We start from the raw sequence: 26,828 nt of genomic DNA, 5'->3' as shown, positions 1-26,828 counted from the left end.
TATAGTATTAATTAGCATTTAGGATGTGTTGTACAGGTATTCATGTTGGGTCAGGCAACACTTCTCAAATGCCCTGTGTGTTTATTTTTTTTACAAGGCTAAAATTTAAAATAATCACTTTTATTGGGAACAGCTCCCTATTGTCACAATTTAGAGTGACATTAATAGGTGCTCGGAATTTGTTCAAAACATGACTCAACTACCTATTTTCATACTGAAGGCTGGTTTGAAATCATGCAAGTTCAGCGGGAACTCACACAATTTCAAACCTGCATTTCAGTCCAATTTCAGGAGTGATTTCAGAGACATCTGTGCGGGTCCATGCACAGATGTCTATTGAAATCGCCCCCAAAGTTGCCAAAAGTAGTGCAGGAACTACTTTTGGGAAACGATGCGGCACCGCAAAGTCAATCAGCTCCTAACTTCAACTTGTTCATTTAGGCTTAAAAAAAAAAAAAAAAACGGAAGCTCATGGGATAGCATGCACAGCAGCACCAGATTTTGCACTCTCCAAGTTTTAGTAAATCCACCCCCTTGAGTCTTAATTTTGCTACAACCTAGAAAAGTAGATAGCTCAAAGTAGGACTAAAGGCAAAACTTTTTTTTTTTTTTCATTTTTGATAGAGTCAAAGCTTGTACACACAACAAACAGGTTGGGCGAAAAAAAAAGACAGCTCAGGTCGAAGCCTCTGTACTAACTATGCAATGTTAGTTCAGCAATCTTCCCATGCTGAGCTAATCCCCCTGCCAGAAAACTCTGGTTAGCATTCTGAGCCATTGGCTGAGATCGCGGATTGGGAGCTGGTCGGCAGATCAGCCATGAGCCTTCTACAGCCGGCTTCCATACACTGAATGTCAGACGATTTTTATTGAACCATCCCATGCCGCCTGACATTCAGCCTGTGTGTACTAGGATTAATGAAGGGTTATAACCCTTGTAAGGTTTATTTTTACCCCTTTTTTTCACAGTGGGACTTCCTTTCCCATATCCAAATTAGGAAGTGAGAGGAAATCCCTGCAAATTAAGGGAATCTCTGTGGGACCCCCAGGTCAAAGAATTAGTGTTCCCATTGAAAGATTTTCCCTCTATTACTTTTCTGGGGACAACCTACAATTTGGAATTTTTTTTGTAAACATTCACCTTCAATGAGAACAATACAGGACAAATAGAGAGGGTGAATCTCTCTAATGGGGACACAGCAATAAAAACTGACAGATGTCCTAATACCTCTCTACTCTAATCTAAAATAAAATAAAATAAATAAATAAAAAGTTTTGACTTAAAGAGATTGTAAAGTAAATTTTAAATTTTTTTAAAAATAACAAACATGTTATACTTACCTCCACTGTGCAGCTCGTTTTGCACAGAGTGGCCCCGAACCTGCTCTTCTGGGGTCCCTCAGTGGCTGTCTCGGCTTCCTCCCACAGGTACTTCTCACGTTCATGCAAGCTCCTTCGCATGGTGAGAAGCACCTGCGGGCGCGCTCCCGTGATACAGCCGGCGGCTATAGCCGCTCGCTGTATCACACGGCCCCGCCCCCCCCGGCACGCCACGTCATTGGATGTGATTGACAGCAGCGCGAGCCAATGGCTGCGCTGCCTTCAATCCATCCACTCCCGCCAATCAGCGGCCAGGCTGAGCAGCAAAGAGGACGGCGGGGGCGAGCACGGGACTTTCGAGGGGTGAGGCAAGTAAAACGGGGGGACTGAGGGCGCCGGCACTGTGAGATGTTTTTTCACCTTAATGCATAGAATGCATTAAGGTGAAAAAACATTTACCTTTACAGCCCCTTTAAGTTATACTTTAATATATATATATATATATATATATATATATATATATATATATATATACACATATATATATATATATATGAGTTTTATATTTCTTATACTAGTTCTTTATAACAAAACCTCTGTTCTGCCTGGAGAGTGAAAGCTGTAACTGTGTAAATGTGTAAACTACAGATAGAGTCTAACTTCCTTGTCTTCTTTTCATTAAGAGCCCTTCCTAGAAGTGACGTGACCAAGGCTTCTATTACCATATATGACAGTTTCCTGCCTTCTCCGAGAATCCCACTGACCAGACTGCAGCAGCATTCCTGGCCCTCTGCTCTTCAACCAAGCTTACCAAAGCCCTGACCTTAGCCATGACCTGCAGAAGAGGTAAGGTCACAAACAGCATGCCCTACCTTTCATATATATATATATATATAGAAAGGGATGCAGCAGCAACATCAACTGTCGTGTTTACTTCTAAAATGGGTGCGCAGCTAACCAGAGAAGACATGCTATTTCTGGCAGAGCTTTGAGGAAGGTTATTTTTCACCTACAGGAGGTTTCTTTTAAACGCGCTCTCATGATGATTTTGCTTACATTGGAAAAGAAATGCATTTGTATTTACTTGGTTAATTAGATAATTGTGAAAAATGCACAATTGGCTGTAAACAAAAAGCGTCTTTTCATGCATGCAATTGATCTTCGTGTCTTTACAAATCGTCGTTGTGTTCTAAACAGCTCTGCGGTCCCTATGATTAAAGGTCAGTTTTATAAGTGACTATATAAAAATTAAAGCATTACTCATAGGAATTATGTCTGGACATAGCAAAAGATTGAAAAAGACAATGTCTATGCAGCTGTACACTGAGGATCAATTTATAAAAAGGTTCACCATCCTGCAGAGGGGGGCTAATAAAGTATTGACAACTCTGCTGCAATACAGGCACCTTGTGATTCTTATTAGTACAGCTGGTCATAAACTGTAGGTTTAAATTTCTTTTACTCAGCCCTGTGGGCTGAACTAGGGGAATCCCTCCCTTAACCCATCTACACTAAACAGCGTGGATGGACAAAACTGCAGTGCCAGCCAGGGGTGGACTGACAACTCATGGGGCCCCCGGGCAATAGGAGATTATGGGGCCTCCGGGCAATAGGAGATTATGGGACCCCACAGTATACACAAACACACACACACAGTATACAATCACACAGTATACACAAACATGTTTCTATTGGCTGAGAAGGTACTGGAGAGGTGGGGCAGCTATAATCTTGGGATTTTTAGACCGAAAGGATGTCGGTAAGGGACATTTCAGAGACAGATGTAAAAAAAAAAAAAAAACACAGATTTTTACATACTGTCCCTGGTTTTACTGAGGCTGGCAACCCTGATGGGGCCCCCTAGTGGCTCGGGGCCCTCGGGCAGTGGCCCAATGGTCAGTCCGCCCCTGTTGCCAGCTATTGTATTCTGACAGCTGGCGCCCACAGCTGTCAAATTGCATGAACATCTGATTGGATGCTTATCAGTAAAGGTGGCCATACAAGGTAACATTTCTCTCATTCAGTCCCTCTGGATAGAGAAAGCACTCCATTGCCCCATCAAGGCAAGCCAGGTAGTGCCGACAGCTTCACCTACTAAATTTAGGCCTGATTCACACCTATGCATTTTTAGTGCACTAAAAATGCATAGGTGTGAAACAGGCCTTATTCCAGCAGATTCAGCAGAAAACTTCTGAAATTCAATCTGTGTTAGACCCCATACACACTATACAACTTTTGTTGTCAGATTTCCTTTAGATTTACCAAAACCATGTAGTGCAAGGGCCTGCCTGAAACTCTTAATCCTCGTACACACTATTGGACTCTCCGACAACAAAACCGTGGAATTTTGTTCGAAGGTGTTGGCTCCAACTTGTCTTGCATACACACGGCCACACAAATGTTGGTAAACAATTGCGAACATAGACGTACATGATATCTCCATTACGAACGCTGGTTTTACAAGACCGAGCGCTTCCGGCTCCTTCTTGATTCCGAGCATGTGTGTTTGTACTTTGGACTTTTGTCCGACGGACTTGTGTGCACACGATCGGAAAGTCTGACAACACACATTTGTTGGCGGAAAGTTTGAGAACCTGCTAGCCAACATTAATTGGCGGAAAGTCTGACAACAATTGTCCGATGGAACATACACACACTCGGGCTTCAGACAAGCTCACATCCAACATTTCCCGTCGGAAAGCCCGATCGTGTGTACGGGGCTTAATGGTTTGACCTCTTATTATATGGTTTTGGTAAATCTAAAGGATTTTTGCATCATTGTGAAGGCCCTAGGCCCAGTCTAAGTAATGGTTCACACCAGCACGTCTTCGAAGCCGACAATCCTGCGCAACTTCATCGCAGCTTGCATATGACTTCTTTAACAGAAGTCAATGCAAGTTGTGTTGAAGTCACCTCAAAGTAGTGCAGGAACCGTTTTCTAAGTCGAAGCGGTTACAATGCCGTTAATGGGACACGGGGGAGTTGAACACGAAAGGTTTTTTTACCTTCGTGCAGAGAAAGCATTAAAGTGGAAGTGAAGTCCACTTTTTAACTTGTACCCACAGGTAAGCCTTATTATAGGCATCCAGTGGATGCCTCCTAAACTTGCACTGTTTAGGAGATATTCACATGGAATGCAGCTGGTGAAGTCACCAAAACTTGCGCTCTGATGGGACGGCATACCCATGCCATCCCATCAGAGCTCTGTGCTAGATGCTACTTGCAGGACTTTTTTTACCGTCCTGCAAGCGCACCGCTCCAGTGTAAAAGCCCTCAGGCTTTCACACTGGAGAGGCAGGAGAGGTTCTTTACAGGCGCTATTTTTACTGCTGTAGCACCTGTAAAGCACCTCAGTGTGAAAGTATCCCTATTCTCCAAAAATAATCCAAACACATCCACTACTTAATGGCTCTGTAATCTATATTTCATGAAATTGTTTTTTATTGTGTTTTGTTACCTCCTTGTTACATCCTCTGTGAGCTACTGAATTTATTCTAAACAAAAAAAAAAGGAATTAGAATATTTGTAGGCAGCTGAGAGCCATAGCAGGTACATTTGAGTTAGGAATATACACTCACCGGTCATTTTATGAAGTACACCTGTTCATATTACTAATCAGCCAATCACATGGCAGCAACTCAATGCATTTAGGCATCTAGACGTGGTGAAGACGATTTGTTGAAGTTAAAATCAAGCATCAGATTGGTGGAAGAAAGGGGATTTAAGTGACTTTGAACATGGCATGGTTGTTTGTGCCAGACGGCTGATCTAAGTATTTCAAAAACTTCTGATCTACTGGGATTTTCCCGCACAGCCATCTCTAAAGCCCCATACACACTATCAGATTTTCTGCTGATTTTTGTCTTCAGATTTACCAAAACCATATAATATGAGGTCAAACCTTTGGAGTTTCAATTTGTATGCAATCAGGCAGGCCCTTGCACTACATGGTTTTGGTAAATCTGAAGACAAAAATCTGCAGAAAACCTGATAGTGTGTATAGGGCTTTAGGTTTACAGAGAATGGTCTGAAAAAGAGAAAATATTCAGTAAGCTGGAATTGTGTGCAGGAAAATGCCTTGTTGATGTCAGAGACCAGAGGAGAATGGGCAAAGATGATAGAAAGGCAACAGCAACTCAAATAACCACTCACTGCAACCAATGTATGGAAAATACCATCTCTGAATGCACAACACATCAAACCTTGAAGCAGATGGGCTGCAGCAGCAGAAGACCACACCGAGTGCCATTCCTTTCAGCTAAGAACAGGAAACTGAAGCTACAATTCACACAGGCTCACCAAAATTGGTCAATAGAAGATTGGAGAAATGTTGCCTGGTATTGATTTCTGCTATAACATAAAGATGGAAGGGTCAGAGTTTGGTGTAAACAACATGAAAGCATGGATCCATCCTGCCTCCTATTAATGGTTCAGACTGGTGGTGGTGGTGTAATGGTGTGGGGTACACATTGGGCCCCTTAGTACTAATTGAGCATCATTGAAATGCCACAACCTACCTGAGTATTGTTGCTGACCGTGTCCATCCCTTTATGACTACAGTGTACCCATCTTCTGATGGCTACTTCTAGCAGGATAATGCACCATGGCACAGCTCAAATCATCTCATCACTGGTTTCTTGTACATGACAATGAGGTCCCTGTACTACAATGTCCTCCACAGTCACCAGATCTCAATCCAATAGAGCATCTTTGAGATGTGGTGGAACAGAAGATTTGCATCATGGATGTGCAGCTGACAAATCTGCAGCAACTGCATAATGCTATCATGTCAATATGGACCAAAATCTCTGAGGGATGTTTCCAATGCCTTGTTGAATCTATGCTAGGAATAATTAAGGCAGTTCTGAAGGCATAAGGGGGTCCAACCCAGCATTAGCAAGGTTTAGCAAATAAAGTGGTCGATGAGTGTATGCTTGAGTGTCACTTTAAATATTTATCTCCTTGGGTTATGTGTGGTCCTACAATGGATGGGGGGGCTGCCAACCATGCTATCTTGGGAAAAGGACCACCTAGGAAGAAGGGACAAGAGTATCATGTGCTTTTTCACCTAGGGGGAAGTGGGATAGTACAATTGAGCAATAATGCCATAACTAATAAAGAGACACACACTCCAAAAAGTTTCAATGGTCAAAAAATTGGCCATGGTGTTTAGGAGATAACCTCAAAATGTAATAAACATTAAATAACCACCTTATATCACAGGTAGGGATGAGCTTCGTGTTCGAGTCGAACGCATGTTCGACTCGAACATCGGTCGTTCGTGCGTTCGCCGAATTCCGAACGTTTGGGCCGTTCACGGCAAAATTCGTGTGGCCCACAATGCACTGCGATGGCGCAATGCATTGCTGTCTCACGATTGGCCAAGCATGCACTGTGACCCCGCATGCTTGGCCAATCGCAGCGCCAGTAGCGAGGAGAGCAATGGTTGGCCACAGGCATCCTGCCTGTGGCCAATCATAGCTCAGACTGTGTAGTGCACGCCCCACACTATATAAAGCCGCCTTTCAGGCGGCCTCGTGTAGTGTTTGTTAGCATCTGAAGCAGTGGGTGTTCTGTGTACCTTCAACACAGTTACACACCAATCGTTTTTGGCTGATTTACTATTTTGCTCTTGTGTAGTGGTTACTGTCTGTGCCCTGACCGCAGTATACACCACTATATTCACCTCACCTATATAGCTAGTGATCTAGCTTTAATAATAGAGCTTGCAGTCAGTAGTGTTAGTGCGTGCTGTCTGCGTGCTCTGTACCCAGTACATACCACTATATACACCTACATAGCTGTTCTCTATTTGAGCCCGATTGTCATTTGCTGGAGTTATTGGAAGTTGTGTGTGCCTCCAGCACAGCACAGTATACATCTGTATATACCCCTTTAACTCTGCTGTTTTCTGGTTATTATCTGCGTGCCCTGACCGCAGTATACACCGTGATATTCACCTCACCTATATAGCTAGTGGTCCATCTTTAACAATAGAGCTTGCAGTCAGTAGTGTCACTCAGGAGATAGTGCGTGCTGTGTGCCTGCTCTGTACCCAGTACATACCGCTATTATCCACCTACATAGCTGTTCTCTATTTGGGCCCGATTGGCATCTGCTGGAGTTATTGGAAGTTGTGTGTGCCTCCAGCACAGCACAGTATACATCTGTATATACCCCTTTAACTCTGCTGTTTTCTTGTTATTGTCTGCGTGCCCTGACCGCAGTATACACCGTGATATTCACCTCACCTATATAGCTAGTGGTCCATCTTTAACAATAGAGCTTGCAGTCAGTAGTGTCACTCAGGAGATAGTGCGTGCTGTGTGCCTGCTCTGTACCCAGTACATACCGCTATTATCCACCTACATAGCTGTTCTCTATTTGGGCCCGATTGACATCTGCTGGAGTTATTGGAAGTTGTGTGTGCTTCCAGCACAGCACAGTATACATCTGTATATACCCCTTTAACTCTGCTGTTTTCTTGTTATTGTCTGCGTGCCCTGACCGCAGTATACACCGTGATATTCACCTCACCTATATAGCTAGTGGTCCATCTTTAACAATAGAGCTTGCAGTCAGTAGTGTCACTCAGGAGATAGTGCGTGCTGTGTGCCTGCTCTGTACCCAGTACATACCGCTATTATCCACCTACATAGCTGTTCTCTATTTGGGCCCGATTGGCATCTGCTGGAGTTATTGGAAGTTGTGTGTGCTTCCAGCACAGCACAGTATACATCTGTATATACCCCTTTAACTCTGCTGTTTTCTTGTTATTGTCTGCGTGCCCTGACCGCAGTATACACCGTGATATTCACCTCACCTATATAGCTAGTGGTCCATCTTTAACAATAGAGCTTGCAGTCAGTAGTGTCACTCAGGAGATAGTGCGTGCTGTGTGCCTGCTCTGTACCCAGTACATACCGCTATTATCCACCTACATAGCTGTTCTCTATTTGGGCCCGATTGGCATCTGCTGGAGTTATTGGAAGTTGTGTGTGCTTCCAGCACAGCACAGTATACATCTGTATATACCCCTTTAACTCTGCTGTTTTCTTGTTATTGTCTGCGTGCCCTGACCGCAGTATACACCGTGATATTCACCTCACCTATATAGCTAGTGGTCCATCTTTAACAATAGAGCTTGCAGTCAGTAGTGTCACTCAGGAGATAGTGCGTGCTGTGTGCCTGCTCTGTACCCAGTACATACCGCTATTATCCACCTACATAGCTGTTCTCTATTTGGGCCCGATTGACATCTGCTGGAGTTATTGGAAGTTGTGTGTGCTTCCAGCACAGCACAGTATACATCTGTATATACCCCTTTAACTCTGCTGTTCTATAAAAAAGGCATCTGCAGGAGTTAGTGGGTGTTGTGTGCCTCCAGCACAATATAAACTACCCAACTACTGTTTTACCCAACTCCCTTCAGGCCATTACCATGTCTGGAAGGCCAGCAAGGAGAGGCAGACAGGCGCGAGCCGATAAAAGAGGGCAAGCAGGCTCTGTGTCTAGAGACAACAGTGCTGGTCGTGGACGCGGTGCATTGTCATCAGCACGTGGCCATGGGACATGCTTGTCCTTCTTTTCTGCAGCTGGACATGTTGAACCGCAACATGCCAACGACTTGGTAGAGTGGATGACCAAGCCCTCTTCATCCTCCTCATCCTCTCTCACCCAGTCTCAGGGTAGTAGAAAAGCAGCTGCCAACACATCGTCGTCCCTCCTCTCAATGTCATCATCAGTGACTCCTTCCCTAGACCCACCACGTCCTCCTGAGGAGTCTCCTGAACTCTTTGAGCACAGTGTTGGGTACATGCTCCAGGAGGATGCCCAGTGTTTGGTGGGCTCTGATGATGACACTCAGCTAGAGGAAGGCAGTAGCGTGAGCACAGAGAGAGGGGATGCTCAAGAAGGACAGCAATCTGGAAGTCATGTTCCACAAGCTGCAGCATACTGCCAGGTTTGCTACAGCGATGAAGAGGGAGGGGATGATGAGGGCACTGACTCCAAGTGGGTGCCTGGAAGGAGGGAGGAGGAGGAGGAGGAGGCACATGTCCAACGAGGCAGGATGCCCTCCGGGGGCCAGCTTAGGGGCAGCACACCGACTGAATCACACCGCAGAGCTCCGCCTGCGCAGGGCGCTTCCTCTGCGCAGAGCGCTTCCTCTGCGTGTTATTCTAAAAGTTCTTTGGTGTGGGCCTTTTTTGAGACGAGTGCATCAGATCGCACCGCTGCTATTTGCAACATATGTCTCAAGCGTATCTCACGTGGCCAAAACATCAGCCGCTTGGGCACCACATGCTTGACCAGACATATGTTGACCTGCCATGCAGCTCGTTGGCAAGCATACCTCAAAGACCCACACCAAAGAACAAAGCGGACCTCTCCTTGCTCCTCATCAGCTGGCATCTCCAACCCCACTAGACCTTCAGTCCTCTCTGAAACCTGCTCTGAGAGGAATGAAGGTGTAGAATTAGGTGTGTCACAGCCAAGTGCTTCCGGGAACTCTGCTAGTGGTACATCCACGTCCGATTATAGCAGACAAATGTCCCTGCCCCAGCTGCTGGACCGGTGGAAGAAATTTACTCCCAGCCATCCACATGCCCAGCGGTTGAATGCTAGCTTGGCTAAATTGCTAGCACTTCAACTGCTGCCTTTTCAGTTGGTAGACTCGGCCCCCTTCCGTGAGTTTGTACAATGTGCGGTTCCTCAGTGGCAGGTCCCCAAACGCCACTTTTTCTCACGGAAGGCAATTCCGGCTCTCTACCGGCATGTGGAAGGCAATGTCCTTGCCTCGCTGGACAGGGCGGTCAGTGGTAAGGTGCATATTACCGCTGACTCATGGTCCAGCAGGCATGGACAGGGACGTTACCTGTCTTTCACGGCCCATTGGGTCACTCTTCTGGCTGCTGGGAAGGATGCAGGACAAGGTGCAGTAGTATTGGAGGTTGTTCCGCCACCACGCCTCCAAAATGCTACTATTGGTTGTGACACACCTCTCTCCTCCACCCCCTCCTCTTCTTCTTCCTCCATGGCCTCTTCCAGTGCTCTGTCCTCAGAACCAGCGGTGCTCCGTAGGCGTTGCAGGGGCTACGCAAGTATGCAGGCAAAACGATGCCATGCCGTGCTTGCGCTGGTTTGTTTGGGGGACAGGAGCCACACTGGGGCGGATGTTTTGTCAGCTCTGCAGGGGCAGGCCGAGAGGTGGTTGACGCCACGCCAGCTTAAGCCAGGAATGGTGGTTTGCGACAATGGCACCAACCTCCTCTCTGCCCTCCGACAGGGACAACTGACCCATGTGCCCTGTGTAGCTCACGTCCTTAACCTGGTGGTGCAGCGGTTCTTGGGCAGGTACCCCGGCTTACAGGATGTCCTGAAACAGGCCAGGAGAGTCTGTGTGCATTTCCGCCGATCATTTAATGCCTGTGCTCGGCTGGCTGAGCTCCAAAAGGAGTTGAACCTGCCCAAGAACCGCCTTATATGTGACATGCCCACCAGATGGAACTCAACATTGGCCATGCTGCAGCAGCTGCACACGCAGCAGAGGGCCATCAATGAGTACCTGTGCGACTACGGCACCAGGACAGGGTCAGGGGAGCTTGGTTTTTTCTCACCACGCCAGTGGGGCATGATCAGGGATGCATGCACTGTCCTGTCACCGTTTGAGGGGGCCACAAGGATGGTGAGCAGTGACAGTGCATGCATCAGTGACACTATACCTCTTGTCCACCTCTTGGAGCATACGCTGCGTGGAATAATGGACAGGGCACTTGAGGCAGAACAGAGGCAGGAAGAGGAGGACTTCCTTGCCTCTCAAGGCCCCCTTTATCCAGACAGTGTTCCTGCTGTGCCACCCATCACACAGGAAGAGGGTGAGGAGGAGGAAGAGGAGGAGGAGGATGATTGTGTCAGCATGGAGGTGGAGGCTGGCACTCAGCATCAGCAGCAGCAGTCTTATAGGGATGATTTACAGTCCCAAGAAACACGTGGACTTGTACGTGGCTGGGAGGAGGTAGCTGCGGATCATGTTGTCCTTAGTGACCCAGAGGACTCCGGACCGAATGCCTCAGCTAACCTACGCTGCATGGCCTCCCTGATCCTGCAAAGCCTGCGGAAGGATCCTCGTATTCTTCGGATCAAGGAGAGGGACCATTACTGGCTGGCCACTCTCCTTGATCCACGGTACAAGGGTAAGGTTGCCGACCTTATCTTGCCATCGCAGAGGGAGCAGAGGATGAGACATCTCCGGGAGGCCTTGCAGAAAGCTCTGTGCAACGCGTTCCCAGAGACTGGGAGGTCACAAACTCCTGGTCCTGGACAACGTGTTGCTGAGGCATCAGTCAGAAGGAGCGGTGGAGAAGGTGGCCGTCTGACTGATGCTTTCAGACAATTTTTTAGTCCGCAGCCCCAAGGTATGATTGGTTCCAGCACCCATCGCTAGCGTCTAATTTACATGGTGCAGGAATACCTAGGGGCAAGGTCAGACTTGGACACCTTTCCCACTGAAAATCCTCTGGCTTACTGGGTCTTGAGGATGGATCACTGGCCAGAGCTTGCACAGTATGCAATTGAGCTACTGGCCTGTCCTGCATCCAGCGTTCTTTCGGAACGCACCTTCAGTGCTGCTGGTGGCTTAGTTACCGATCACAGGGTGCGCCTGTCCACCGAATCAGTTGATCGACTGACCTTCATCAAGATGAATCAGTCTTGGATCACCCACAGCTACCAAGCACCTGAAGCTGATGTAACCGAATAATTTTTTTTGAAATACCACATCCCTTCAAGACTGCCTATGCTGATGCTGAGTGACTGTCCTGTTATGTTGATTGTCTATCCTCTTCCTCCTCCGCTGATATGTTGGAAGAACATTTTTGGTTCTGGGTGATGCCAGCAGCCCAATATTTCTGCCCCTGTTTAACAGGGGCGTTTAAGTACAATTTTTGATGCAATGCTTTGCAGCAGGGCTAATTCCTGCAAAAAAACTAGAGTGTATGGCAGAGGTTGCAGTGTGATGGCACCAGTGCCTAAGGCCCAATTTTTCTGCCCCTGTTTAACAGGGGCGTTTAAGTACAATTTTTGATGCAATGCTTTGCAGCAGGGCTAATTCCTGCAAAAAAACTAGAGTGTATGGCAGAGGTTACAGTGTGATGGCACCAGTGCCTAAGGCCCAATTTTTCTGCCCCTGTTTAACAGGGGCGTTTAAGTACAATTTTTGATGCAATGCTTTGCAGCAGGGCTAATTCCTGCAAAAAAACTAGAGTGTATGGCAGAGATTGCAGTGTGATGGCACCAGTGCCTAAGGCCCAATTTTTCTGCCCCTGTTTAACAGAGGCGTTTAAGTACAATTTTTGATGCAATGCTTTGCAGCAGGGCTAATTCCTGCAAAAAAACTAGAGTGTATGGCAGAGGTTACAGTGTGATGGCACCAGTGCCTAAGGCCCAATTTTTCTGCCCCTGTTTAACAGGGGCGTTTAAGTACAATTTTTGATGCAATGCTTTGCAGCAGGGCTAATTCCTGCAAAAAAACTAGAGTGTATGGCAGAGGTTGCAGTGTGATGGCACCAGTGCCTAAGGCCCAATTTTTCTGCCCCTGTTTAACAGGGGCGTTTAAGTACAATTTTTGATGCAATGCTTTGCAGCAGGGCTAATTCCTGCAAAAAAACTAGAGTGTATGGCAGAGGTTGCAGTGTGATGGCACCAGTGCCTAAGGCCCAATTTTTCTGCCCCTGTTTAACAGGGGCGTTTAAGTACAATTTTTGATGCAATGCTTTGCAGCAGGGCTAATTCCTGCAAAAAACTAGAGTGTATGGCAGAGGTTGCAGTGTGATGGCACCAGTGCCTAAGGCCCAATTTTTCTGCCCCTGTTTAACAGGGGCGTTTAAGTACAATTTTTGATGCAATGCTTTGCAGCAGGGCTAATTCCTGCAATAAAACTAGAGTGTATGGCAGAGGTTGCAGTGTGATGGCACCAGTGCCTAAGGCCCAATTTTTCTGCCCCTGTTTAACAGGGGCGTTTAAGTACAATTTTTGATGCAATGCTTTGCAGCAGGGCTAATTCCTGCAATAAAACTAGAGTGTATGGCAGAGGTTGCAGTGTGATGGCACCAGTGCCTAAGGCCCAATTTTTCTGCCCCTGTTTAACAGGGACATGTAATTACAATTCTTGATATAATATTTCACAGGAGGGCCCCTTCCTGTGCCCACCCAGAGTAACTGTGAGGACTTATAGTGTTGTGGCACCAGCACCACAACCACCAAAGGTCAATTTTTCTACCACTGTTCAACAATGGCATGTAATTACAATTCTTGATATAATCGTTCACAGCAGGGCGCTCCAGCGCCCACCAAGAGTCACTTTGAGGGCTTACAATGTTGTTGCAAAACCAACACCTTGTTCCGCCATTTCTGCAGAGCATATAGGGCAGGCCCCTACTTTCAAACATCCAATTTACAAACATCTCCTACTTGCAAACGGAAGGAGACAACAGCAAGTGAGATGAAAAAAGATGGACGACAAAACAAATTATACAGGGGTGATAACCCTTCCCTATGTTTTCCAAAAAGCTTAAAAATATTTTTTTTGACTGGAGCTACACTTTAAAAATGTACCAGTTGAAAATTACAAACAGATTCAACTTAACACAACAAACCTACACAGTCCCAGTCTTGTTTGCACCGCCTGTATACTGCTGTTCTGAGTATATAGGGCCTGGGGGCCACACGCATTTCCTTTTTTTAATATGGGTACAGGGTTCCCCTTAATATGCGTACAAGACCCAAATAGGCTGGTAATGGGCAGGGAGGGCTACCCATGCCATTTTTCTGAATGATTTTCAACCATATTGCAGGAACCAGATATAACATTAAAACCGCAAGCAGTTTTAAATGGTGTTATTTCCGCTTAATGTCATTTTGTGCAGGGACTGTTCTAAACACGGGAAACACGTGGCACTTCACAGGCATACTACAGACACCCACCAGGCACCATATTTAAAGGAATATTTCACTTTTTTTTTTTCACTTTAATCGTCATTAAAATCAGTGCTCCCACCAAAACGGTAGTTTTTAAAACTTTTTTTTGCAGTGACCCATGTCCCCTGAGGCAGGAGGCAGGTCGCCAAACCCTTTTTAGGACACTATCTTGCATATTAGCCGTTAAAATTAGCACTTTCCAATTCGAAAGTTCGAGTCCCATAGACTTCAATGGGGTTCTAACGTTCGTACCGAACGCGGGGGTCGTTCGCAAGTTCTGGTGCGAACCGAACCGGGGGGTGTTCGGCTCATCCCTAATCACAGGCCTTGCCTTAAAGCAACCAAATAGTAAAATCACAATGTCCACCCAGACTAGACTGGACCATTTAAAGCACTATGAAATAAACAAAGGAAGGGTGGGTGGTAGCTGTGGTCTGGATTTCTTGCCTGGAAGTTAATGGCAAGTCTATTTATAAGCAGCTGCACGTGGACACAGAGCCCACCAATTTCATCCAATGGTGAGCTGTTGCTGGGGGGGACGGGGGGACTCCATCCAGAAAAAAAACAATGACAACCTTCAAGGATAGGAAGAGGGAGGAGAACTACAGCTCCATGCAGCACAATGAAGCTGGTGATGTGTCGAATACTGTCCGTCATCGGATAGTGTCCTCCCTGTACTGCGCTTGCGCAGTACTGAGGACAAGGAGATTCCGAAAGTCTCCGAAGATGAACGGTGCCTGTGCAGTGAGTCCAGGTTCAAGCCCCACCATCCAAGTGGACATAGAGTTAGAATAAAAATTAGCCGAGCAAAGCGAGGCCGTGCCCAAAGCATGGTGAGCGAAGCAAGCCCGCGAGGGGCCCTGTTACTATGTGCTACCGTATGTCCACTTGGATGGTGGGGCTTTCACCTGGACTCACTGCACAGGTGCCGTTCTTCTTCGGAGACTTTCGGAGTCTCTTTCTCCGTACTGCGCAACCGATGCGCCTGCGCAGTACAGGGACACTATCCGATGGCCGGACACTTTTTGACAGAACACCGGCAACAAGGTGCCATCCACAAATATGAATCCTTTATTGACTACATAGTGGTTATACAGCACAGAAGGCTAACACTTTACGTCTACTCAGCCTTATTCATAGCACTTACACTGCTCAGGTCCCTTTAGGGCGTATTCCCACCAGTGAATGCACCTACGCTCTGGGGGTTCCAGCGAATAGCTGCAATAGGCAGTCCCATCGAAAGCGATGGGAGGCTGCCAGCTCCCGCAGATAATCATGGCCATTCACATGTAATCACTCATGCAGTGATCACATGTGAGTGATCAGTCTTGCATTCAGACTACCTACGTCCAGGGCCAACCACTGCATGCGTAACTACAAATGTGCAGCTTTGGGAGCCAGATCGCAGGGAATTCCGCTGAGTTACTCAGATCTAATTGGAGTGCTGGCGCATTCGCAGATGTGAATGCATCCTTACATTATCCTAATAGGCCTCCACTAGGGACCCTAACAGGAGCCAAGAAGATAAAAGAGAAGTCTCACTAAAGTTTAACTGTAGTAAAGAAAAGTGAAGACACTGACTTGGCTTTGCTGTCTGGTAGGCCTGTGTAAATCTCAGGATTGAAAAAAACAAAATGACTAATTATATGGCAGCTAAAAGAGTCAGGTTTTTATTGTGCGTTTAATCATTTTTCATCCATTTGCAATGTCTGTAGTAGGATAGGTATGAACCGTGTCACATGTCTGTTTCCACATTGTCTCATCATCTTCCTTTTAGTTATTTACATAGATAAGCAGGGTTGAGGATGAATAACATTATCAATTCAATGTGCCGAGAGGCACGTGCATGACTGCTATGATAACAGAATATTTCCTTAGTGTAGATCCACCATTTCTATAGAGGAAGTCAGTTTGTAAAGATTGAATGCATTATTTGTCAGTGACTCATTTTCTATCCCTGGAGGCTACAGTAGTATGTTGCAGACATGTTGCCATGTAATGTGGACTTTAACCCAGGCAGGGAGGGACCCAAGCTGCATTCCATAGAATTTCTTGTGTATTGCACTATTGCATGTGTTATTGGCTGGTTACATATTACTACAAGCACAGGAAATATTGCATCTTGCCATTTCCTGGAAAAAAACATAACTGCAATTTAAATAAAGCAGTTTTTATGTAATTTTATGGACTGTATTGTAGAAAAACAGTAAACGTCATTTTTCTTTAGTATTCAAATATAAAGTGTACATTTGTTACAATCTTGATAGTGTAAAACATTGCAGTGAGACATCTTTTACCCATCCCAATAAGTTTTAAACTCACACCTGCCTGGAGGACCCACAAACACATCTCACTAAGGCTAGGTTCACACCGTAGCGATGCGGGAACGCCGCGAATCCGCGGCGTTTTCCCGCATCGCATGCCTCCCGCCAGCAGTTCACACTGCCCTATGCGGACTGCTGGGAGTGTCAATGAAATGTTAATGACACCCCCAGATCCGTCCGCATATCGCAGTGCGATCTGCACACTCGCACAGGAATCGGATCGCATGGTGTGAACACCCATGCGATCCGATTCTGCTGCGGACCAAAAAAAGGGTCCCGTGCGAGTTTGCTGCGGGAGCGATGCGAATTCAGCCATACTATCTGTATGGCTGAACTCGCATCGCTACGGAGATCGGATGTGATTTGCACTGCAGTGCGAATCACATCCGGATCTCTCACCCGCAGCGGTGTGAAACGGACCTAAGAGACACCTCTTACCCTAATGACCTTCCTGTGGCTCCTGCCTGGATAACCTGCTACTCCCCATTCCCTGACTGACCCCTCCCTACCTGCTTCACATCTTCCCCTTCTTCCTGCACTTTTCACACCTAATACCCCCTTCCCTGACTGACCCCTCCCTACCTGCTTCCTATCTTCCCCTTCTTCCTGCACTTTTCACACCTAATACCACCTTCCCTGACTCACGCCTCCCTACCTGCTTCCCATCTACCCAATCTTCCTGCACTTTTCACACCTAATACCCCCCTTCCCTGACTGACTCCTCCCTACCTGCTTCCTATCATCCCCTTCTTCCTGCACTTTTCACACCTAATACCACCTTCCCTGACTGACCCCTCCCTACCTGCTTCCCATCTTCCCCTTCTTCCTGCACTTTTCACAACTAATACCCCCTTCCCTAAATGACCCATCCCTACCTGCTTCTCATCTTCCCATTCTTCCTCCACTTTTCACTCCTAATACCCCCTTCCCTGACTGACCCCTCCCTACCTGCTTCCTATCTTCCCCTTCTTCCTGCACTTTTCACACCTAATACCCCCTTCCCTGACTGACCCCTCCCTACCTGCTTCCCATCTACCCCTTATTCCTGCACCCTTCACTTCTAATACCCCCCTTCCCTGACTGACCCCTCCCTACCTGCTTCCCATCTACCCCTTATTCCTGCACCTTTCACTTCTAATACCCCCTTTCTCTGACTGGCCCCTCCCTACCATCTTCCCCTTCTCCCTGCACCTTTTTTCCTAATACCCCCCCTTCCCTGACTGACCCCTCCCTACTTGCTTTCCATCGTCCCCTTCTTCCTGCACCTTTCACTCCTAATACCCCCTTCCCTGACTGACCCCTCCCTACTTGCTTCCCATCTTCCCCTTCCTCCTGCACCTTCCAAGCCTAATACCCACCTTCCCTTATACCATTAGCTTGTAGATTATATTACAAGCTCCTTCCAACCATTCAGAATCGACCCCCAGATCATCTTTGACCTCCCCTACCAACTCCCCAATATTTTTGTACATACACTTTCAACAGCTCAGATCTTTAAAGCTGGCAATAGACGGATCAAAATAGATGGTTTGATACATCTATGGCCGTTCTCGCTCTAACAGTTGACTACTGACGAACAGGGATGCTGGAAAACTGTTGTTGATCATCAGCTGCAGCCACTGATCAGTGTAGTCTAAAGGTGGAGGAGTCAGGTGGCACAGCGGGGAGGATTCTTCCATCCACATTACTTGTGTGGATAGAGGAATCCATTCATCTTTTTTTTTTTTTGTTCGGCCTGCTGGCTGAACCAAAAAAAAAAAAGAAATCTATGGGTAGCTTAAAGCGGAGGTTCACACAAAAATGGAACCTCCGCTTTTCAGAAACCTCCCCCGCCCTCCGGTGTCACATTTGGCCCCTTTCAGGGGGGAATGGGTACAGATACCTGTCTCATATTCACTTCCGGGCATAGACTCCCGCGGGAGTCACGCCCCTTCACATCCCCCTGTCCCCCTCCCCCCCGCTGTGTTCTGGGAAACACACAGGTCCCAGAACACAGTGGGGGCCAGTTAGGACGCGCAGCGCGACTCGCGCATGCGCAGTAGGGAACCAGGAAGTGAAGTCACAACGCTTCACTTCCTGATTCTCTCACCGAGGATGGTGGCGGCAACAGCCGAGAGCCGATCGATTGATCAGCTTTGGCTACCGACATCGCAGGCACCCTGGACAGGTAAATGTCCATTTATTAAAAGTCTGCAGCAGCAGTATTTGTAGCTGCTGGCTTTTAATATATATTTTTTTTGAGCTGACCCCTGCTTTAACCACTTCCCACCTGGTCTATAGCAGAATGACAGCCGAGCGGGGGATTTCCCATTCTGAGTGGATGTCATATAATGTCCTGCAGAACTGGCCACTCATGCGTGCCCCCGGGTGCAGTCTTTAGGACACACCACATCACCGATCTCGGTAAGGAGCCTATGACGTAGGCTCTGTACCATGTGATCACCTATGTCCAATCACAGCAGATCACAGTGTAAATAGGCCATGCCAGCTATTGGCATTCCTCTCCTAACGTTGACAGTGGGTGTGGAGAGGAGAGCCCATAAGTGGCTTTCCTCACAGGGAAGATCTGCACTGATAATCAGTGCCCTGATTATTAGTGCATTCCCATCAGTGATCAGATAACAGATGATTATAAAATACCTGCTATCACTTTCAAATAGTGAATAGGTGCCAACTCGGTAGTATCCAGTCGCATATGACGGTTGGACCCTCTTAAACTAAAGTGCATCCAGTGACAGTAAACAGTAAAGTGCATCCAGTGCCAAAAAATATAACCAAACTAAAATGTATATAATAAAATTCAAAATTATGATTCAATCCAAATAGTGCATATAATGTGAAACACAAAATATATAATAAAATATAAAAATAAAAATTGTGCATTAGCGAATATTAACAAAGCAATAAATAATCAATATCCAATAAAGTGCAACAGGGTAATTAGTATCCAATAGCAGTGGTAGTGTCTCTTTCTATAGAAAAACATCAGTCCATATTAAGACATGCACTATGTGAATCCACTCTGTGCCATAAACATATAATGACTCAGTGAACAGAAAAACAGTTCCACCGGTGATCTCGTGAGTCCTCAAAAAATCAGTGTCCACACACTGGGTGCAGTGGCTACCTTACCTCACTGCTGTAAGGTAAACAGCAGGTATTACCGTATATACTCGAGTATAGGTCGATCCGAATATAAGCTGTGGCCCCCAATTTACCACAAAAAAAATGGGAAAACTTATTGACTCGTGTATAAGCTGAGGGTGAGACATGCCTGTCCATCCCTGTGTGTCCGTCCATCCCTGTGTGTCCGTCCATCCCTGTGTGTCCGTCCATCCCTGTGTGTCCAGCCGCCCTGTGTGTCCAGCCGCCCTGTGTGTCCAGCCTACCTGTGTCCTGAGCCTGTGTCCTTCTGCACATACGGCGGCCATGCCAGGATCGCCGCACCTCTTCTCGTCTGTGACAGACGGCGGCCATTCCACTGTTCAAAAGCCGCGCCTCCGTCTGTGATAGGCGGAACACTCAATTTCCCAGCAGTCTGTGTTCCACCTATCACGGACATCCTCTCATCCTCGTCCGTAGTATGAGGATGAGCGGATGTCCGTGATAGGCGGACCACTGACTGCTGGGAAATTGAGTGTTCCGCCTATCACAGACAGGGAGGCGCGGCTTTTGAATAGTGGAATGGCCGCCGTCTGTCTGCACGACACGCTGATCGGGTAGACAGACGGCGGTGACTCGAGTATAAGCCGAGGGGGGCACTTTCAGCCTAAAAAAAGGGGCTGAAAATCTCGGCTTATACTCGAGTATATACGGTACTTCCAGCAATCAGATGGTATAGGTAATATAGGTGGTCCCTTCTAAGTCCTCAGCCATAAACCATTACTCATATCCATAGGAGAAAAGAAGGAGCTCCAATAGTGAAGTATGTAATAAAATCAGACTTTATTCTAAAAAGGACATAGTCCTGGGTAGTCACATTTAAACATGTAATATATAGGCAAAACAAAAGTAAAACGACAGCATCAGACGAACGGACTCCACGTTCGTACTCCGGACGTCTCTTCCGGTATCCTCCTAGTCCAATCCTACGCGTATCGTCACTTGGACATGTGACTTCATCAGGGAACAACATATACATAAACATATACAACATATACACAGCATATCTATTTAGGGGAGGGTTTGAGCCCCTGCCGGTGTTTTGCTGCAACCATACCTTTTTCTTTATTTGTTTAAACATTGTGGCGCGAGGATAATTTATAACTACTACTTCTAATGTAAGTGGATATTATGGAGATTGTAAAACTGGTAATATTGGGCTGCTTGCTTGACAACGTAGATATAAAAGGCGTCGCTTATATGAGGTAAGACAAAATAAATAAAAGCATTATACCCAATAAAGAGGGACAATGCCTCTGTCAAAATGAATGTTCTATACTCCATTCTTGGAATGTTTTGAAGGTTCCAGGAGATTCAACATGTTTGCATAACTTCATCAAGTCTAATAATAGGCATATTTAGTATTTCATAAAATATAAATATATCATTCCCTTAAATGTGTGTATGTGTGTGTGCCTTACTAGGTGTGTTTCCACACAACAAAATAGAAAAAAGATACACAAAATACAATGGCTTTACAACAGGGGGAGACAACCTTAAAGCCCTTGTACACATGGTCGGAGATTCCGACGGAATGTGTCCTATCGGACCGTTTTGTCGGATATTCCGACTGTGTGTGGTCTGCATCGGACTGTTTCCGTCGGAATATCCGACGGACCAAGTTTTCCAACTTGCCGGTAAAATTTTCTGACAAAATGCTCCGATTGGACATACTCCAATCATGTGTAGCCTACTCCGATGGACAAAGTGCCACGCATGCTCAGGAACAAATTCCTAGACCAAAGCTATTGGCTACTTGCCTGAACGTAGTCCCGTCGTAACGAAATAACGTCATCACGTTATGTACAATCGGATTTTCCGACAACTTAGTCCGACCGTGTGTATGCAACATCACTTCCGGACCTCTTCCGGAATTAATCCGTCGGTATTACTCCGACGGATTTGGTTGTCGGAATCTCCGACCGTGTGTACAAGGGCGTAGAGGTGGAGATCTACCTGAACAACATATGAAAAGTCAAAGATCACCAGGCACAGTGTCTCCCAGTGTCACCTCCTTGCACCTGATTTAACCCTCTAATTGCCATACTACATTGTTGCAACTGTACATTGCATGCCAATCATGGGTAAATACCAATCACCACCCTTAACACCTGTCAAACGCACTCGGATCGCTTTTCAGAGAAGCAGCAACGCCTGCTTGCGCTTGTGAATGAGCCCTTACTTGCATTCCGCAGCAGCGCATCCTTAGGCTTCCTTCACATGCATGTAAACTGCAGCGCATCAGTGTGAAAGCAGCCCTATACTATTATGCCCAGTGTATTACTTCACACTGACCTGAAGATCTCTTCTTTCCTGCTGCTGGCACCACTCTTGAGATCACTAGCCAGGATAAGAGGTGGGGGGGAAGTGGGTATCACTCCTCATGGGACAGGAGCCAGACCTACAGAGGAGGCATTGGCTTATGCGGCGCTTGCTCCCTACTACAGCTCCAACTTTATAAGCAGTCCCTCTGCATTGCACTCTGATGCTCTGGAATGGTGAGTTAGCAAGCCCAGACCGCAATCTACCAATCACCTGTCTGCGATCCGCAGGTTACTTACCCCCAACTTTACAGCACATGAAATTGAATGATGTGGTCCAATTAAAGAGTGCTACAGCAGAGATATAAAGATTGTCAAGACCCTGAAACTGAGCTGCAGCGTGGTGGCCAAGACCATACAGTGGTTTAATAGGACAGGTTCCACTCAGAACAGGCCTCACCATGGTCGATCAAAGAAGTTGAGTGCACATGCTCAGCGTCATATACAGAGGTTGTCTTTGGGAAATAGACATATAAGTGCTGCCAGCATTACTGCAGAGATTGGAGGCGTGGGGGGGTCAGCCCATCAGTGCTCAGATCATACGCCACGCGCTGCATCAAATTGGTCTGTATGGCTGTCATCCCAGAAGGAATCCTCTTCTAAGGATGATGCATAAGAAAGCCTGTATACAGTTTGCTGAAGACAAGCAGACTAAGGACATGGATTACTGGAACCATGTCCTGTGGTCTGATGAGACCAAGATAAACTTATTTGGTTCAGATGGTGTCAAGCATGTGTGGTGGCAACCAGGTGAGGTGTACAAAGACAAGTGTGTCTTGCCTACAGTCAAGTATGTTGGTGGGAGTGTCATGATCTGGGGCTGCATGAGTGCTGCCGGCACTGGGCAGCTACAGTTCTTTGCGGGAACCATGATTGTCAACATGTACTGTGACATACTGAAGCAGAGCATGATCCCCTCTCTTCAGAGACAGGACTGCAGGGCTGTATTCCAACATGATAATGACCCCAAACACACCTCCAAGGCAACCACTGCCTTGCTATAGAAGCTCAGGATAAATGTGATGGACTGGCCAAGCATGTCTCCAGACCTAAACCCTATAGCGCTTCTGTGGGGCATCCTCAAACAGAAGGTGGAGGAACGCAAGGTCTCCAACATCCACCAGCTCCGTGATGTCGTCATGATGGAGTAAAAGAGGACTCCAGTGACAACCTGTGAAGCTCTGGTGAACTCCATACCCAAGAGGGTTAAGGCAGTTCTAGAAAATAATGATGGCCACACAAAATATTGACACTTTGGGCCCAATTTGGACATTTTTACTTGGGTGTTCTCACTTTTGTTGTCAGTGGTTTAGACATTAATGGCTGTGTATTGAGTTATTTTGAGGGGACAGCAAATTTACACTGTTATACAAGCTGTAGACTCACTACTTTACATTCTAGCAAAGTGTCATTTCTTCAGTGTTGTCACATGAAAAAATATAATAAAATATTTACAAAAATGTGAGGGGTGTACTAAATTTTGTAAGAAACTGTATATACATACAAATATCCACATATGCATACATACAGTATATATTGATAAATTAAACAAACAAAAGGTCAGCGCTATACACCCATTCGATAGCTGCTAGCATCAAAGGTAATATACTCAAACCTTTCCTGATCAAAATTAATATAAAATTGCAGCGCTAAATAAAAGGTCAGATTTATCAATGTGAAAGTTCATAAAGTCCATAAATGAAAGTTCATAAATGTTAAATGTCAGAATCCGTCATACACCATGATGGGATATATGGGATATACAGTATGAGCTAGCGCGATGCTGGCCAGGTTGGCGTACCAGCTTACACTGACAGTAAGTTGGAGCATTGGATAGGGATACCCACCACTTTTGTGACCCTTTCTGGTATATTATAGTGTAGTTCTACAGAGTGTATCTTTATAATGGTACCACAGACTCATTTAAAGGGGTTGTAAAGGTTTGTGTTTTTTTTGTGCATAGGATGCATTAAGGTGAAAAAACACCTGGCAGTCACCGGCCCCCTAACCCCCTCGTTTTACTTACCTGAACTCCTTCATCTCTTCGGCGGGGTCATGCTGTCTCTCTCTCCATGAGCTCCCGGCTCTTGAGTGGATAGATTGATAGCAGCACAGCCATTGGCTCTCGCTGCTGTCAAACAAATCCAATGACGTGGGTGTCAGGGGGCAGGGCCGAGTCCAGCATTCGGCAGCTATAGCCTGCAAGGTAATCCCCCCGGAGAGTGCTTCTCCCAGGGGGTTATCTGATGTGAGGAGGAGCTGCAAGAGCCGCCAGGGGACCCCAGAAGAGCAGTTTCAGGGCCACTCTGTGCAAAACGGGCTGCACAGTGGAGGTATGATATGTTTATTATTTAAAAAAAAAAAAAAAATGAACCCTTATGCTGTATACACACAGCCGGACTTTTCGACAGCAAAGGTCCGAGGGAACGAATCCGTCTGACAATTTGATCGTGTGTGGGCTTCATCGGACCTTTGCTGTCAAAAAATCAGATGGACTTTAGATGTAGAACATGTTTCAAATCTTTCCAACGGACTCGAGTCCGGTCGAAAAATCCGCTCGTCTGTATGCTAGTCCAACAGATGAAAACCGACGCTAGGGCAACTATTGGCTACTGGCTATGAACTTCCTTATTCTAGTCCGGTCGTACGTCATCAAGTTCGAATCCATTGGACCATGGTGTGATTGTGTGTGGCCAAGTCCGTTAGTTCGGAGAGTCCATCGGAAGTTCTCTAAAAGTCCGTTGGAAAGACCGTCGGACCTAGTCTGCTGGAAAGTCTGGTCGTATGTACACGGCATTACAGTCACTTTAACAAACCAGTTGATTTCTAGATGGCAGTTCTTGGCACAGGATCATGAACTTCCAGCACAGGTTTACGGTTTAGGTTATGGGTTTATTTTATGTATCAGGTTAGGCATTAAGAGTTATATTTTAGGATTAGGTTAGCTCTAGCTTTATAAAAATTAAAAACAGCTTTCGACTGCCTTGTTGCACATAGTCCAGATTGTAAATAACCTGGCTGGGAGTACCACCTTTTATCCACTAGATGGCACTATCAGAACTTTTTCCTTTTTATAAGATGGATTTTTTTTTCTTTTAATTACAGTTTATTACCAGTTCAGTCATCATTCATTCCTAACAGATCATGTGTTTAATCTTCAAATATCTGCAAAGTTACCTAGACAAAGCATCTATTTTACATGTCTTTTATTGGAAAACCCAAGAAAGAAAGTATCAGAAAAAATAATAAAGATGCAATGGGGGAGATTTACTAAAACTAGTGCAAAATGTGGTGCAGTTCTGCATGTAAACCAATCAGCTTCCAGGTTTTATTGTCAAAGATTAATTGAACAAGCTGAAGTTAGAAGCTAATTGGCTACCATGCACAGTTGCACCAGATTGTGAGCGCTCCAGTTTTAGTAAATCTCCCCCCCTGTGTTTGCATAGATACACATACTTGATGTGATTGTAGCCGTAGTCTAGTGCACAACCAGCCTGCCAGGTTTTTCTCAAACAATTAAGCTGGCCATAGATGGTTTGAATCTCGGCCAGTTAAGCAAGGACCAGCTGAGATTCAATCCATCTATGGGCAAATGTCAGATTTTCACATCTGATTATTGCCAGCAGCTATAACCTCTAGCAATAACCATTAACTGTGCTGATGGGGGAATCAAGAGATTTTCTTTCCTGCAATCTGTAGTTGCAGGAAAGAAAATGGTTGCCTTAGTGCCACTGGCTATAGCTAATCATTGTATTCTGCCAGCAGGGCAGGCTCCTCACTGGCAGAACACATTAGTGCCACAAGAGGGTTTGCAAAATCTGTGGCCTGCCTTAATATAGTGGCTGCAAATATAATACAGTTTTCTTGTACAATTTTCCTTTAGATTTACCAAAACCATATAATAGGAGGTCAATATGGGAAGGTTCCCCCAAGGTTTTTTTAAGCAGCAATGTATCAAGGTCAGAAATTAAATAGGTATAAAATTCTTTCATATATATATATATATATATATATATAATAGGAGGTCAAACCTAAACACTTTCAATTTGTATGCAATCAGGCAGGCCCTTGCACTGCATAGTTGAAGGTAAACCTAAAGAAAATTTATTAAGAACATTGTATAATGTATGGTCAGCAGCATGTCTAATCATTAGATTACAATTCTTCCCCTGTAGCATTGCAATGCTTTATTTTTGTTACTGACTATGCATATGATTCAAAGTTGCTGAGCCAGTTAATTTTTCATAGTTAAAGTGGTTCTAAAGGCAGAAGGCTTATTATATTAACCACTTCAGCCCCGGACCATTTTGCTGGGCAAAGACCAGACCACTTTTTGCGATTCGGCACTGCGTCGCTTTAACTGACAATTGCACGGTCATGCGACGTGGCACCCAAACAAAATTGACGTCCTTTTTTTCCCACAAATAGAGCTTTCTTTTGGTGGTATTTGACCACCCCTGCGGTTTTTATTTTTTTCGCTATAAACAAAAATAGAGCGACAATTTTGAAAAAAACGCATTATTTTTTACTTTTTGTTATAATAAATACCCCCCAAAAATATATAAAAAAAATTTTTTTTACCCTCAGTTTAGGCCGATACGTATTCTTCTACATATTTTTGGTAAAAAAAAAAGAGAAATAAGCGATTATTGATTGGTTTGCTCAAAAGTTATAGCGTTTACAAAATAGGGGATAGTTTTATGACATTTTTATTCATAATTTTTTT

The 26,828-nt window shown here is 45.6% G+C and overlaps 1 protein-coding gene across 1 annotated transcript in view; it reads left to right on the top strand.

The window, feature by feature from the left end:
- Positions 1 to 2,037: 2,037 nt before the first annotated feature.
- PFKFB3 (6-phosphofructo-2-kinase/fructose-2,6-biphosphatase 3) overlaps positions 2,038 to 26,828 on the top strand; it is a gene marked incomplete at its 3' end in the record, with an annotated part of 147,150 nt that continues 122,359 nt past the window's right edge. The window contains 1 exon segment of the mRNA XM_077473570.1: positions 2,038 to 2,166. Coding sequence (XP_077329696.1) covers positions 2,151 to 2,166 — 16 coding nt within the window.

Source organism: Lithobates pipiens, unplaced genomic scaffold (assembly GCF_037356315.1).
Source record: "Lithobates pipiens isolate NorthernLeopardFrog02 unplaced genomic scaffold, aLitPip1_a1.2 Scaffold_8, whole genome shotgun sequence".
NCBI lineage: Eukaryota > Metazoa > Chordata > Amphibia > Anura > Ranidae > Lithobates > Lithobates pipiens.
This window is presented reverse-complemented; position numbering and strand designations above follow the sequence as displayed.